Consider the following 13,603-nt stretch of genomic DNA (forward strand, 5'->3'; position numbering starts at 1 on the left):
ATTCTCAACCATTTAAAAAATAATAATAATAATAGTGACTTCAGGTGAAGACAAAGAATTTTCAATCAGCTATCCGAAGAGAAGGGGCGGGGAAATGTTATCTTTCCTCTTTGTGAAAAGTCCCACTGGCAGTTGTTTGCTATATCGCTCCACCAATCGTTTCTGTAATTAAACGTGAACGAAGACACTCAACAGGAGAGCAAAAGTTGTAGATTACCCACCTCTAAGCCCCAAAGAGCCCCGCCAGGCTCTCTCACCCAGGACTCAGGTGGGCCTGTCTCACCTGGGTCCCGCAGACGTCCGCCGTCCTCACGTACAGAGCACTTTTCAGCAAAACGCCTTGCTATTGGTTGACTTGAGGCGGAACTCCCGCTTCTATTGGCTACGAGAGCCTCCAGGAGGCGGGAGTTTGGGGCTGGCTCTGACAGGCCCGCTACTCGCGTTCCCAGAGTTCCTATTGGGTCTACGCGGGAAGCGCCAAGATGGCGGCAGTGGGGACCAGCGGACCCGGCGCCTGGAGTCCCGGGTCCAAGGCGGCGGCGGCGGCGGCGGCGGCCAGCAAACACAACGTCACCAGCTTCCAGAGAAGGGGTCCCAGAGCCAGCGGCGCCGAGAGCGGCGGCTCCCGACTGGTGTCCATCGCAGGCACACGACCGTCGGTGCGGAACGGGCAGCTGCTGGTATCAACCGGGCTCCCAGCCCTGGACCAGCTCTTAGGTCGGTTCAGAACGGAGATCTTAGGCTCGACCGAGGGAACACAAGGGAGGGGATTTGTTGGGGGGGACTCTCCTGACCCCACGTCTCTGTGGAGAGAGAGCCAGGTCTGATAGAGATGGAGGGAGCAGTGGTTGCAGGGAGACCCCTAAATGCTGTTACCTAGACCTGTCCTCATGCTCCACTTTTTACTCGGGCTCCTGCCCCACAGCCTTGTGCTAGATTGCGATCGGATCCCTTCGTGCTGTTTCCTTGGTGAAGGGAGATTTCTCATGGTTGGAGACAGGTTGGCCGTCCTCTCTAGGATCCCCTCCAGGTCTCTTGAGTTTATCCTAACGCCATCCTCAGATTAGTTCATGGTTTGGGTTAACCTGCCAAAGTTAGCATCCTAGTGAGAGAGAGGCTGCATTAGAAAAATACTTAAAAAAATAATAATAATAACCTCCCGTCTTTCACCGCCAGGATGCTCATCTCCGGGTTCTGGATCTTTAAACAAACCACGATGGCTTTAAAAGAATGGATTAAAGGTTTATGTAGATGCAAAGTAGTTCCCTGCACAGCCTGTCCTTGAAACTGACAAGTTACGCCCGTATCTGCTGCCTTAAATACACGTATTATATTTTTGTTAGATTTTTTTCTCTCTATTAACTCATTTTAACGAGTAAAAGAAGGGCAGTTCTTACGGCGTTCCTTTATAATCTCTGGAACCGTTCATGACAAGCCTGCCCTGAATATGTTTGTTTTGTAACCCTGACACTGAAAGGATTGACCTGATTACATTGGTAGGACAGAACTGCTGTGTAAAGAAAGGTTGTAAATTAGTTAATTCCTAACTGAATGCTGCTTCATTAAAAGAAGATTTATGTTTGTATGTCATGACTTTTTAATAGGATGTGATGTGTGGCCAGTTAAATCTTGTACAGTTTCATAAAATTCTAGAAATGCCATTGCTTGTCCTTGTACTGCACTTGACATTTTTCTCTGTTGTATTCCCCTCATCCTTAGTTCCCAGCCCCATCCTGCAAGGTTTAATGTAAAGGAAAGTGCCAAGTTAAGCAACCTGTGAGAAAGGATATGGTTTTTTGCCTCTGTTATTTCATGTCCTAAACTGGGTCTTGGTTATTTCTAAATAAGTCTAAGTATTTTTACTTAATTTGTTTCAAGTCTGTTGACTTCCTAAATTACATGGTACTATAAACAAAAATGATTCAGAATATCTAGTTAGCAAGTATTTATCTCACCTTTTTTTTTTTTTTTTTTTTTTTAACCCTTGCAACCTTACTTGGGTGTGATTCTATAGTTGAACTTAAAACTTGGAAGCTGTTTTCAAATTTAAGTTTAAATATAGGATCTCACCAAGTGTGTTTTTATATATATAAATATATGTTATAAGTGATTATATTATTAATTCAATTGGGATATATAATTTTACTCACTTGATCCTGAAATTCTCCAAACAAAAAGGTCACATTTCTGATGTATCTTGAGTTGCTCATTAGAGGAACAAAATGTGCCTTGCCCAGTTCTGTCACTTGGTAGATTCTCAACAAGTTATTGATTGAAAAAATAATGTGTAAGAAAACAAAACAAACAAACAAAAAAACCCAGCAAAGAACCTGGACAAGAACTTCTGAAACATGTAAGATGAAGCTCAAAAAACAGACTTAGAAATGAAGTTACATGAACAGAGCCAGGAAACCAGTACAGCCTGGGCTGATCTTTAGGCTCCAGATTTAGTGCTCTGCAAATGCATTTCAAATTTTTGAGAACTCTTTTCAAGTGGTTTTAACCATTTATTGAACCTGAGACTAATGATTTAACTCTAGTCCCTGGAAGCACCCCACCAAGAAGGTAACTCAAGGCAACTTCCTCATGTGTTTCTACAATGATATAACCTTGAACTCTAATTTCAAAATTTTCCAGATATGCTTGACTCTAGTATTTGACTGTAACAAGCTTATGCTAAAAAGTAGTGTTCCTTAAGATGATTGAAATGAGTATCAGTTTTTAGATATTTTGAAATATTTTTTATGTGTGTATAGTTAATTTTCAATGTACAAAGGAATAGAAGAAGTTGTTGTTATAGGAATTACTACATTTGGAATAATAATATGTGGAGAAGTATATTTTGTATTTTCATGTTCTATTTGTATGCCCCTGTGGAGCAAACCCATTACATTGTTTTTCATTAAAACATTATTTGAAAGTGAAACATTTGGCTGCTAATGTGTATATACATAGGTATAAGCAATTCAGATTATGTTGTTTCTTACATGTTATTTGACTGGGATTCTGACAAGCGTAATATGATCATATTGTGACAAAAATGTAATGATAGTAGGATGCTTTATCAGGATGATGAAACTATACTGTGACATTGTATTGTTGCCTAAATATATTCAGTAATTACTTGGTAACAAGTAAATACGTATTGTTATTGCCATACAGTACAGCAATATTTTACTGTTGCCACTGTGACATCATTGTTTTAAGCATAGATGCAAAATATACTTAAAATACTAATGAAGAAATATGCTCATATAGGCTAATTAAGTAATATTCTCAAATTTCCATTGTTTACTCCAAAAGCAAAATGTTTCATACATTTGAGAATTCCTTATATATGCATCTTTTAAACATGATCTAATGATACTAAATATTTTTGTTCTGTCAACTGAATTTTATTGTTTTACTGATAGACATTTCCCAAGTGGGCTACACATAAGTTTTTCAGGTTCTGAGATTTCCTAATCTAGTTCTCAACCCTACCCTTTCAGGAAATTTGTTGTTTTTTGGTGATACTATATGTAAATATTCCATTTTTCTTTTCCAGAACGTCCAAAGAGAGGTTATAGAAGGTAAAAGATTCTAGCAGAATTTATTTTATCCTAGCATATAAAATGTAGTCCATATTATTGAGTCTGTAAGAACTATTCCCCAGCCTCATTCTTCAAAAAGATACTTGAAGGAAAGGTGACTTCAGGCTTGACTGGGTTAACTTCTTTGCTGTTTAGGAATTATTACATTTTGACTGTCAGGTGAATGACAGATAGGAATTAGGGGTAAATAATAATCCAGGAAGAGTATTCCAAAGAAGTTTGATGTAGCTGCCATTTTCAACACCGATGTCAAAAAATAAATACTAGTGGTCTTATTTCCTTTGCTCCACTGTATCAATCTAGAGTCTAGACTGTGGGAGATGTTCATTGAGTTTGGATTCAATAAAATAATCCTGGTTATGATATTTTAGCAACTAAAAGCTGTAACTTGTTCCTTTTTTTTTAAAAAGTACATATATATATATATATATATATATATATATATATATATATATATAGTTGATTTTTTACAGAGAGGAAGGGAGAGGGATAGAGAGCTAGAAACATCGATGAGAGAGAAACATCGACCAGCTGCCTCTTGCACACCCTCTACTGGGGATGTGCCCGCAACCAATGTACATGCCCTTGACCAGAATTGAACCTGGGACCCTTCAGTCCTCAGACCAACGCTCTATCACTGAGCCAAACCGGTTTAGGCAGCTTGTTCCTTTTTTAATGTAAAATTGTTTCATGTGATCTAATCAATATAACCATTGTCACTGTTCATAGCTTTTTCTATTTTGAATACTATATTTGCCCAGCCAATAATTGTTACAATAAAGAGTTGTCAGGATGTCTTAAACTCCTCAAGAGAGAGAAGAAAAAGTAGATTTATTATAAATGAAATAACTGCAATTTAATATGAGGTGTGACAATTAAATATTTTATTTATATGAACTAAGAAAAGGATATGTACTTGTTTTTAACATTGCATTTTCTCTAAAATGCCTTTCTATTCTTTTAAGCAAAACTTATTTAATAGAGAGCACTTAAAAGGATTTGTTTAGTTCACTGTTATTTTTTCTGGGTGTTTTTCCTTTCTCTTTTATTTTCTCTAACTTTGAAAAGGGAGATACCATTGTTGTTAAATAAGGGATCACTTCTGGGCCCTCATGTTGTAATATATTAACTTGATGTTATTTACCCAAAATTTATAGCTTAATTAATGATTTGTTTTGGGAAGTGTGGGGATTGGATATTCTTTCTTTAAAATAATATTGATATATATTGTAATTTCACACCAATTTTTTTTTTAAAAAATCCTTTCCCTCGTATTTTAAAAATCATTAGGAAAATGGCACATAATCACAAGATCTTAAATTTTCTTTGATATTTTCTAAAGCATTAGATTTTTTTAGTTTTAAGACAAAATGTGTCATTTTTAAATATAAAATCTTGATGAAATTAATACATTAAAATATCATGCTTGCAAACTCATGTAATCTTAAATGTGGGTATGATATTTTACTGCCTGTGTTTTTAATAAGCTGGAGATAAATATACTTCTTAAAAAGGTCTAGAAGTAAAACCAAGTGTTTATTTGCCTATAGACTTAGAAAGTGTCTTTATATTTCTACAAGATACAATTAAAAGAAGACCATTTTACTTCATTGTATGTTTTATAAAGATATTATAATTGCTTACTTACCTGTCAAACATTTTAGGGATTACTGATTTTAAAAGATATATTAAAAGCTAGCTTTGGTTGAATATATTGTCAAGCTTTCAAATTTTTGGTGGGAACATAACTACAAACTTATTCAAACTTTATTTTGGCAAGCTGCAGTGGCTTAGTGGTTGAGCATTGAACTATGAACCAGGAGGTCCTGGTTCAATTCCTGGTCAAGGTGGGCTTGGTCCTCAGGAAGGGGTATTTGGGAGGCAGCCAATCAATGATTCTCTCCCATCATTGTTGTCTATCATTCCCTCTACCTTCTTTGGAACCAATAAAAGTATTTTTAAAAACTCTAGGATACAGCTAGAACTTCAGCATATCAAATGAGGTATATCAAAATACCTTATACATGGTTATTTTGGTCTGCCACACTAAAATTTGGAAGACTACGTAGATAAACTGATACTGAGTGTGTGTATAAGTACATCATATGCATAGAATAAAAGCTTCAATCAAAATCACCAGTCATTACTAGAGCCAATCTTAATTTGAGTAGTTAATTTACATAATAAAAAAAACTTAATTACTTTTAGAAGAAGTCTTGGTGGGATATTAATTTGGTTGATAAAAGTCATTGAAATGTCCCCATTCTGTGGTATTTTAAGTAATGCTGAACTTTCCAAAGATTATAATTTTAATGTACATGAGATTTTTTAAATGAGGGGTGTTTTTGAATTATCAGGAACAGTAGCTTGTATCTTCTTATAGAAAATTACCTCCATAGCATAGTCATTTACTGTTATGGTGATCATCTATATATATAATCTACACTGAGTGGCCAGATTATTATGATTTCTGAACGCATAATAATCTGGCCACTCAGTGTACTTATGTAAAAGGGAAATCTTGCCGAGACCAGTTTGGCTCAGTGGATAGAGCGTCGGCTTGGGGACTGAAGGGTCCCGAGTTCGATTCCGGTCAAGGGCATGTATCTTGGTTGCGGGCATATCCCCAGTAGGGGGTGTGCAAGAGGCAGCTGATCAATGCTCTCTCTCATCAATGTTTCTAACTCTCTCTCTCCCTTCCTCTCTGTACAAAATCAATAAAAATATATTTTAAAAAAAAAAGTAAAAGGGAAATCTTGCAAATCTTGATATGTCAAGGGACCAGGAAATAGTGGCCCCCAGCCTCTGACTAGTAAGTCCTCTGCTTCTTTCTACCTACCCACAATGCAGTTCTTATACATGGAAAAACCTTATTTTAAAATCCCAACTCTGTGGTCAGTCTACACTGAGTGGCCAGATTATTATGCTTTCAGACATCATAATAATCTGGCCACTCAAAATATTTGTATTTTGAGGCCTGGTGCATGAATTCGTGCATGGGTGGGTTTTGGCCAGCCTGGCCAGGGGGGAGGGGACATGGGCAGTTAGTTGGCTGGCCGGCCTGCTGGTTGTACTCCTGGTCCAGGGGACAATTTGCATATTAGCCTTTTATTATATAGGATATACACTGAGTGGCCAGATTATTATGTGTTCAGAGATCATAATAATCTGGCCACTCAGTGTATATAATAGAGAAATATGCTAATTAACTGGGATGTCATAACGGGCCAACTGAACAGGAGGAGGTTGTGGGTGCAGTGTTGGGGGTGGGGTAGGGCCCTTCACCTCCCTGTGCTAGAGGTGGGCCTGATCAGCAGCGACTGCAGCTGCTCCAAGGGCCAGAGAGGGAGGCAGGGCCAGACCAGCAGTGACCCCAGCTGCTGCAGGGCTCGGGGAGTGAGGCAGGGCAGGACCAGCAACTGGAGGGTAGGCAGCGCTGTGCGATTTCAAATCGCATGCTAGGCTCCTAGTCTTTTATAAAGCAACAATGTATTTTCAGTGATTTGTTCTAATCAGAAAATAATAGCCAGAATGGCAAGGGTAGCTCTTACGAGTACCTCTCTGAGCCAGAAACGTGAGCTACATATCACTTCATTTAATTGGGAAACTATTCCTTGATCTGCTCTTATCATCTCACTGTGAATAACATTCACAAAATATCTTTAATTCTCTAAGAATTTCTTTACATGAAGCCTGGAACTTTTGTATAAATTCCTAACTTGAGAAGATGTGAATGTAAATTTATCTCAACAGGAAAGTTGAGATAAATTTAAATCCTTCCTATGAGATATTGGTTAAGGAAAGAAAGGCAACTGTCTTTTTATAGTACCCACTTAAGACTAGCCCACTAGATTTGAGTGACCCCAAAACACATTTTATTTTGTGTGTTGTTATTTTTTACCTTTTTACCAAATTTATTGGGATGATAATTGGTTTAAAAAATGATATAGACTTTAGGTATACGTCATCGATATGTTCTATTGTGTGTTCCCCACCCCAAATCAAGTCTTCTTGCATCACCATTTATCTACTAGAGGCCGATGCATGACATTCGTGCACTTATGGGGCGGGGGGGGGGGGTGGGTTCCCTCAGCCCAGCCTGCGCCCTGTTGAGGCAGGCCCAAGTCAGCAGTCGGACATCCCTCAAGGGGTTTTTAGCATTGCTGCAGAGGCGAGAGAGGCTCCCACCATCCTTGTGCTTGCCAGCTATGAGCCTGGCTTCTCTAGTTGAGAGCCGCTCCCCCTATGGGAGCACACTGACCACCAGGGGGCAGCTCCTGCATTGAGGATCTGCCCCCTGGTGATCAGTGAACCCCATAAGGACCAGCCATTCCACTGTTCTGTCAATTTGCACATTAGCCTTTTATTATATAGGATACTCTCTTCTACCTCCCCTAACCCCTGAGAAGTTTCTTTTTAAATTATACTTTAAGTACATGCCATATTTTTATTTTTAAGTAACCTTGTGTTTGCAACATTAATTACAAGTAATACTTTACAACTGTTTTGATAACAAAAATAGTAATTGAATGTTCTATTTTTTAGTTTAGTTCTAGTTTCCTAAAACTTGATTTTAAATTGATTTTTTATTAATCTTATTTGAGTTATATGTTCATCATCATATTATCCTAATTCAGATACTTAACATTTTCTAGTTATATTGAAATTTTATTTTGTGATTGTGACTTTTTTGTTTGAAATGGCAAATAAAATATTTATTTTAAACCCTAAATATATTTACAGAATGTCCAGACTTTGTGTATATTATTCATAATGAAAAAAGAATCTGTTTTAATTATCAGAATTTTTTCTCCAAGAATTATTAAATATGAAGATAAATATTAAAGTGAAATTTCTTTTCTTTGGTAGTTAAGTTACTGTGCACATTTAGGTCTTGGTTATTGAGTTAATTTATTAACAAGTGCTAAATATAACATTATTGAAATGCTTAACCACTGTTATGTTGAATGCAGCATGGCCCTATCAAGAAAATGGAGGATGGTACGGTATACTGTGAAATTAATTGTAATGTGTAGTGTGTAATTACATATAGTATGTAATTATTTCATAATAGCACCTTAAGCAAAGTATTGCAAAAGTGATTAAAATGTTGTTTTCAACAGCAATTTTAAAGTTATTGGAAATCTGTCCTTGGTAAAGTCTAACTTGTATGCTAAAAGTAATGTGAAAACGTAGATTAATTTTCTTATTTTGTTTTATTTCCAGGTGGAGGTTTGGCTGTTGGAACAGCTCTTCTTATTGGTTAGTATAGCATACATATTTCTACTTTCTGGTCAATTATCTATTGTGCATAATGATTATATGGGTTTTCTTATTCTGAAATTAAATATTTAACTGCAGGAATTAAGGAATATTAAAGAAAAATTGTCTTAAGTTCTAATTTAAATTCAAACTTTGATCTGAACTTGAAATAAATTAGGCAAGCATATCTGATAACGTAGCTCTTAGAAATGTTCACAGAGCACTGTCCTTCATTAAAAAAGAAGAAGACTAAAATTAATGCCAATTGATTTTTTTGGAGAATCTCATAGTTAAGAGTAAGATTATTGAGTAATTTATTTAAAAAGTTGATGTGCTAACAAGTTCATTGTATATATCTCAGATTTGTGTCATTATTGTTTTCTTATTGAAAGATTATTGAAAGTAACAAACTGATAAATCATATTTTTGTTTATCTTTAAAAGTACAGTAGAGCCGAAACCAGTTTGGCTCAGTGGATAGAGCATCGGCCTGCGGACTAAAGGGTCCTGGGTTCGATTCCGTTCAAGGGCATGCACCTTGGCTGTGGGCACATCTCCAGTAGAGGGTGTGCAAGAGGCAGCTGGTCGATGTTTCTCTCTCTTCGACGTTTCTAGCTTTCTATCCCTCTTTCTTCCTCTCTGTAAAAATCAATAAAATATATATATTTTTTAAAAAAAGTACAGTGGATCTTATTTAAATATACATTCATAATATCATTTCCCTTACTTTTTTTAGTTTAGATTGGAGAACCGTGGAATTGAAATAAACCTTGGCAGTTACATCAAAGCTCCCATCTAGCCACCAATCACTTTTCCATAATCCTTGACAGATATCAAACCCATTTGAGTACAGATTATCTAGTTAAAAAGAACTCACTACTTCACAAAGCAATGTTTGTTGTTGAAAATACAATGATTTATTAGAAAATTCCTTTTCTTAATGTTTACTCTATCTACTTATAACTGATTTTTGTTCCTAGTTTTGCCCTCTATATTAATAATACAGAACTTATCTACTCTTTCACATGACACTCTTAAAGTATTTGAAAATAACTGTTTTAACACCTAAAATCTTATCCAAACTAAATAGACATAGTTTATTAAATTAGTTTTTATGTATCTTGCTTTTTATCCTGGTTTTTTTCTTGTCACCCCTAGTTCAGCATTGTCTCTTCAGCTGACTCCAGAATGGAATACAATAATCCACATTTATAATGACCTGTACTAGAATTCTAGAAATGATGACATGTGTCCAATTTTTTAAAATTTATCTTTATTGTACATAAAAAAATACTTGAAGGACTTTATGGAAAAAATATTTACAGTTTTTATATAAATAAATAGGTACATAACATACAAAAGGATATATAGAAAAAAATAAGTTGTCCTTCCTGTTCCTCAGTCCCCATACCCAGAGATAATACTGCCCATTCAAATATTTCTACATAAGAAATATACTTGGGAGCATTTAGCACCTTTGCCTTTTCCATTTAATACATCTTAGAGAAAAGTCCTTGTGCATTCATATAGATATACTTTATTTTTCTTAACAGCATAGGATTTCATTGTACTATGGATATGCTATAATTTTTTAAATCATTTAGGTTAATTCCTTTTTTTTCTATTACTAACAATGCTATTGTGAAAATCTTGTATATAAGCTTTGCATACATATGTAAACATTGCTTAGCTGCCTCCTCCTGGCTCCCTACCAGGAAATAAACCTGAATCCCAGGCAAGTGCCCTGACCAGGAATTGAACAACCAACCTTTCAGTGTACAGATGATGCCCAACCAACTGAGTCACACCGACCAGGGCAACTGTTCCAAGTTTTAATAACTGAAACTGGTGGTGAGAAAATCAAGGAATCAGCTCTAGGTATCATTAAGAGATGAGAAAAGATTTTCATAGCATAATGGAAAGTGGTAACTGGAAAGAATGAATAAAGACACTTCATATTTATATACTAAGGAATTGAGAGCTCTATATAAACTGTTTACATATATAAAGAATGGCTAAAGAAATAGCGAAACAGGCCTTAGCTCTGTGGTTGTCTCGTGAGACACATGCGGCTCTTTGGCCCTTTGAGTGTGGCTCTTCCACAAAATATCTACTTTGAAGAAGTTGCGTTAGAAGAAGTTTAAGTTTATGCCGGGACTGGTGTGGCTCAATGGATAGAGCGTCGGCTTGGGGACTGAAGAGTCCCAAGTTCGATTCCGGTCAAGGGCACGTACCTTGGTTGCGGGCATATCCCCAGTAGTGGGTGTGCAAGAGGCAGCTGATGGATGACACTCTCTCATCGATGTTTCTAACTTTCTATCTCTCTCCCTTCCTCTCTGTATAAAATCAATAAAATATATTTAGGAAAAAAAAAGAAGAAGTTTAAGTTTAAAAAGTTTGGCTCTCAAAAGAAATTTCAATTGTTGTACTGTTGATATTTGCCACTGTTGACTAATGAGTTTGCCAACCATTGCCCTAGCTGGTTTGGCTCAGTGGATAGAGCATTGGCCTGAGAATGAAGGGTCCCAGGTTCGATTCCAGTCAAGGACATATGTTTGGGTTGCAGGCTTGATCCCCAGTAGGGGCATGCAGGAGGCAACTGATCAATGATTCTCTCTTATCATTGATGTTTCTATCTCTCTCTCTTCCTCTCTGAAATCAATAAAAATTAAATAAATAAATAAATAAATAAATAAATAAATAAATGAAATAGCTAAACAGAGCAAGAAGTGTCTTAACCAGGAAAAATTGTCCACAGCAATACCTGCAATAAACAAATGAAATAAGATAAAAATTTAAAAGTGTAAGGAAAATGGATAATTAGAAAGTCATTGTTGTATATTGTGAATAACATTTTAATAGGTATTCAATGAAATGATAGGAGCAGCTCATTTGGACTTTGATATAAGGAAAAATTGACTCTCCTCTTCTTCCCATCCTCTGGCTTCATCTATCCCTTGACCTAATGAACAAGTTTAATTCCATTTCCATATGACAGCCTGTCAAATATTTAAGGACAATTGTAACCCTTAGATCTCTTTTTCTTCAAGCTAAATATCTCATTTCTCATGCTTTCAGATCCCTTGACCATAATATTCACACCATTCTGAAGATATTTTAGTTTATGTTAATACCAAGTGAAATATATTATTGTCAGTCTGGTTGACTACTAAAATAGATGAGGACAATCAGCTCTCTCAACCTAGGAATTAGACTATTAATTCTGGCTAGGACCACATTTGCTTTTTTGGCAGTTCTGTCACATCATTATCATTTTTACTTGCTCAGTGTTAAGGGGATTCACTAAATAGATTAATTAAATGCTTATTGGACAACTTCAAAATTTGTTTCACAAAATCGGTAATTTTCAGTTTGAAGAGCATGAAGAGCATCGTGTTTTTGCAAATCCCTAAATAGGTGATGTTCCTCCTGTTAGTTTTTTTGTGCCTCAAAGGAGTCTTTGAAAAAATAGAGTTGCTAACTATTAGAGAGAGAGAGAGAGAGAGGGAGGGAGTTATGATAGGGTGTGCTTTCAGCAAACTATAATACTAGATCTAGCTGATTTATAAGACAGGTGGATTTTTATTTGTTGTTTGTTTCCCTTAATTAATTCTACAAATATTTACTAGATATACACTATGTGTCCAATTCTAGGGTTGTACCATTGAGAAGTGTTCTCTGCCATGAGGATCTTGTGGCTTGGTGGGGAAATTTCAATAATGTGTATTAAAGGCTGTAATAGGAGTTAACAAGATGCTTTCTAAAGCATGTGATCATCTCATCTCAGCCTTGAGAAAGGCTTTTCCAAAAATGGAATTACCTAATCTGGGTCTGGAAGGGTTTGAGGGAATTAGCTAGCTGTTCCTCTGAACATTTTGTAGATTGTATTCTAGAACTGTATGATGTAATTAAATTAAGGCAGTTTATGAAATTGTTCAGATTTTCTATTTTTTTAATAATTTTTTCTTCAATTTTATCAATTACTAAACATAAATATAAAATAAAATATAAACATAAATTATATTTGGAGATTTTATTATACTGTGTATAATAAAATCTCCAAATATAATTTATGTTTATATTTTCTTAGTTCTGTCAATTTTTCTTTAAACAGTTGTATTTTTTATGAAATTCAAAGTAAAAATAGTTTGTCCACATACATAACTGTGTATAAACACATAATACACAATCACAGTGTTTTATAATTTCCCATATATTTGTCATCAATTTGTATTCTTTTTTCCTTCCTATAAATGTGAGTTACCATGTTGTGTCATTGTCCTTTATCTTTTAATGATCTATAGTTCAAGTCAGCTGTCGATGAATTGCCTCAAGTTTTCACCTCAATTTTTTGTTAATTCTTACCTGAGGATATGTTTAGAGAGAGGAAGGGAGAAAGGGAGAGAGAAAGAAACATCAATGTGAGAGAAACATGGATGGGCTGCCTCCCATTTGCGCTCTGACTAGAAATTAAACCTGCAGCCTAGGTATGTTCCCTGACTGGGAATTAAACACAGTCTTTTGGCGTATGGGATGATGTTCACACCAAGTCACCTGGCCAGGATTGACCTCAATTTTTTATTACATTTTGTGAATTTACAACTGGAATAAGGTAGCTAGTGTCAAGATTTGGTGTCAAGATTAAGTTGGGTTTGTTTTTCAAGTCTTCAAATATATAATTACCATTTCTTCTAGCCTTCATTGTTTCTGATGACAAATCAGTTGTTAATTGTATTGTTGTACCCCTGT

The 13,603-nt window shown here is 35.9% G+C and overlaps 2 protein-coding genes across 9 annotated transcripts in view; one reads left to right on the forward strand and one right to left on the reverse strand.

Annotated features, from left to right (window-relative positions):
- Nucleotides 1–385, reverse strand: part of IMMP1L (inner mitochondrial membrane peptidase subunit 1) — a 32,659-nt gene extending 32,274 nt beyond the window's left edge. For 2 of the 6 annotated variants that reach the window (XM_084896064.1, XM_084896066.1), the window contains exon 1: nucleotides 284–385. The gene's annotated coding sequence lies outside the window, so the exon portion shown is untranslated. Of the gene's footprint in view, nucleotides 1–221 lie in introns of all 6 variants that reach the window. The other 4 variants (XM_084896065.1, XM_084896067.1, XM_084896063.1 and 1 more) reach the window with 3 other exon arrangements.
- A 53-nt stretch (nucleotides 386–438) lies between these two features.
- The window catches only part of ELP4 (elongator acetyltransferase complex subunit 4), a 162,098-nt gene continuing 148,933 nt past the window's right edge, over nucleotides 439–13,603 (forward strand). For all 3 annotated transcript variants that reach the window (XM_084896056.1, XM_084896055.1, XM_084896057.1), the window contains exons 1-2: nucleotides 439–717; nucleotides 8,820–8,855. In XM_084896056.1, coding sequence (XP_084752182.1) covers nucleotides 483–717; nucleotides 8,820–8,855 — 271 coding nt within the window. In that variant the 5' untranslated portion in view covers nucleotides 439–482. The remainder of the gene's footprint in view (nucleotides 718–8,819; nucleotides 8,856–13,603) is intronic.

This window comes from Pipistrellus hanaki (assembly GCF_964339955.1).
Source record: "Pipistrellus hanaki genome assembly, chromosome: 9".
NCBI classification, from domain to species: Eukaryota; Metazoa; Chordata; class Mammalia; order Chiroptera; family Vespertilionidae; genus Pipistrellus; species Pipistrellus hanaki.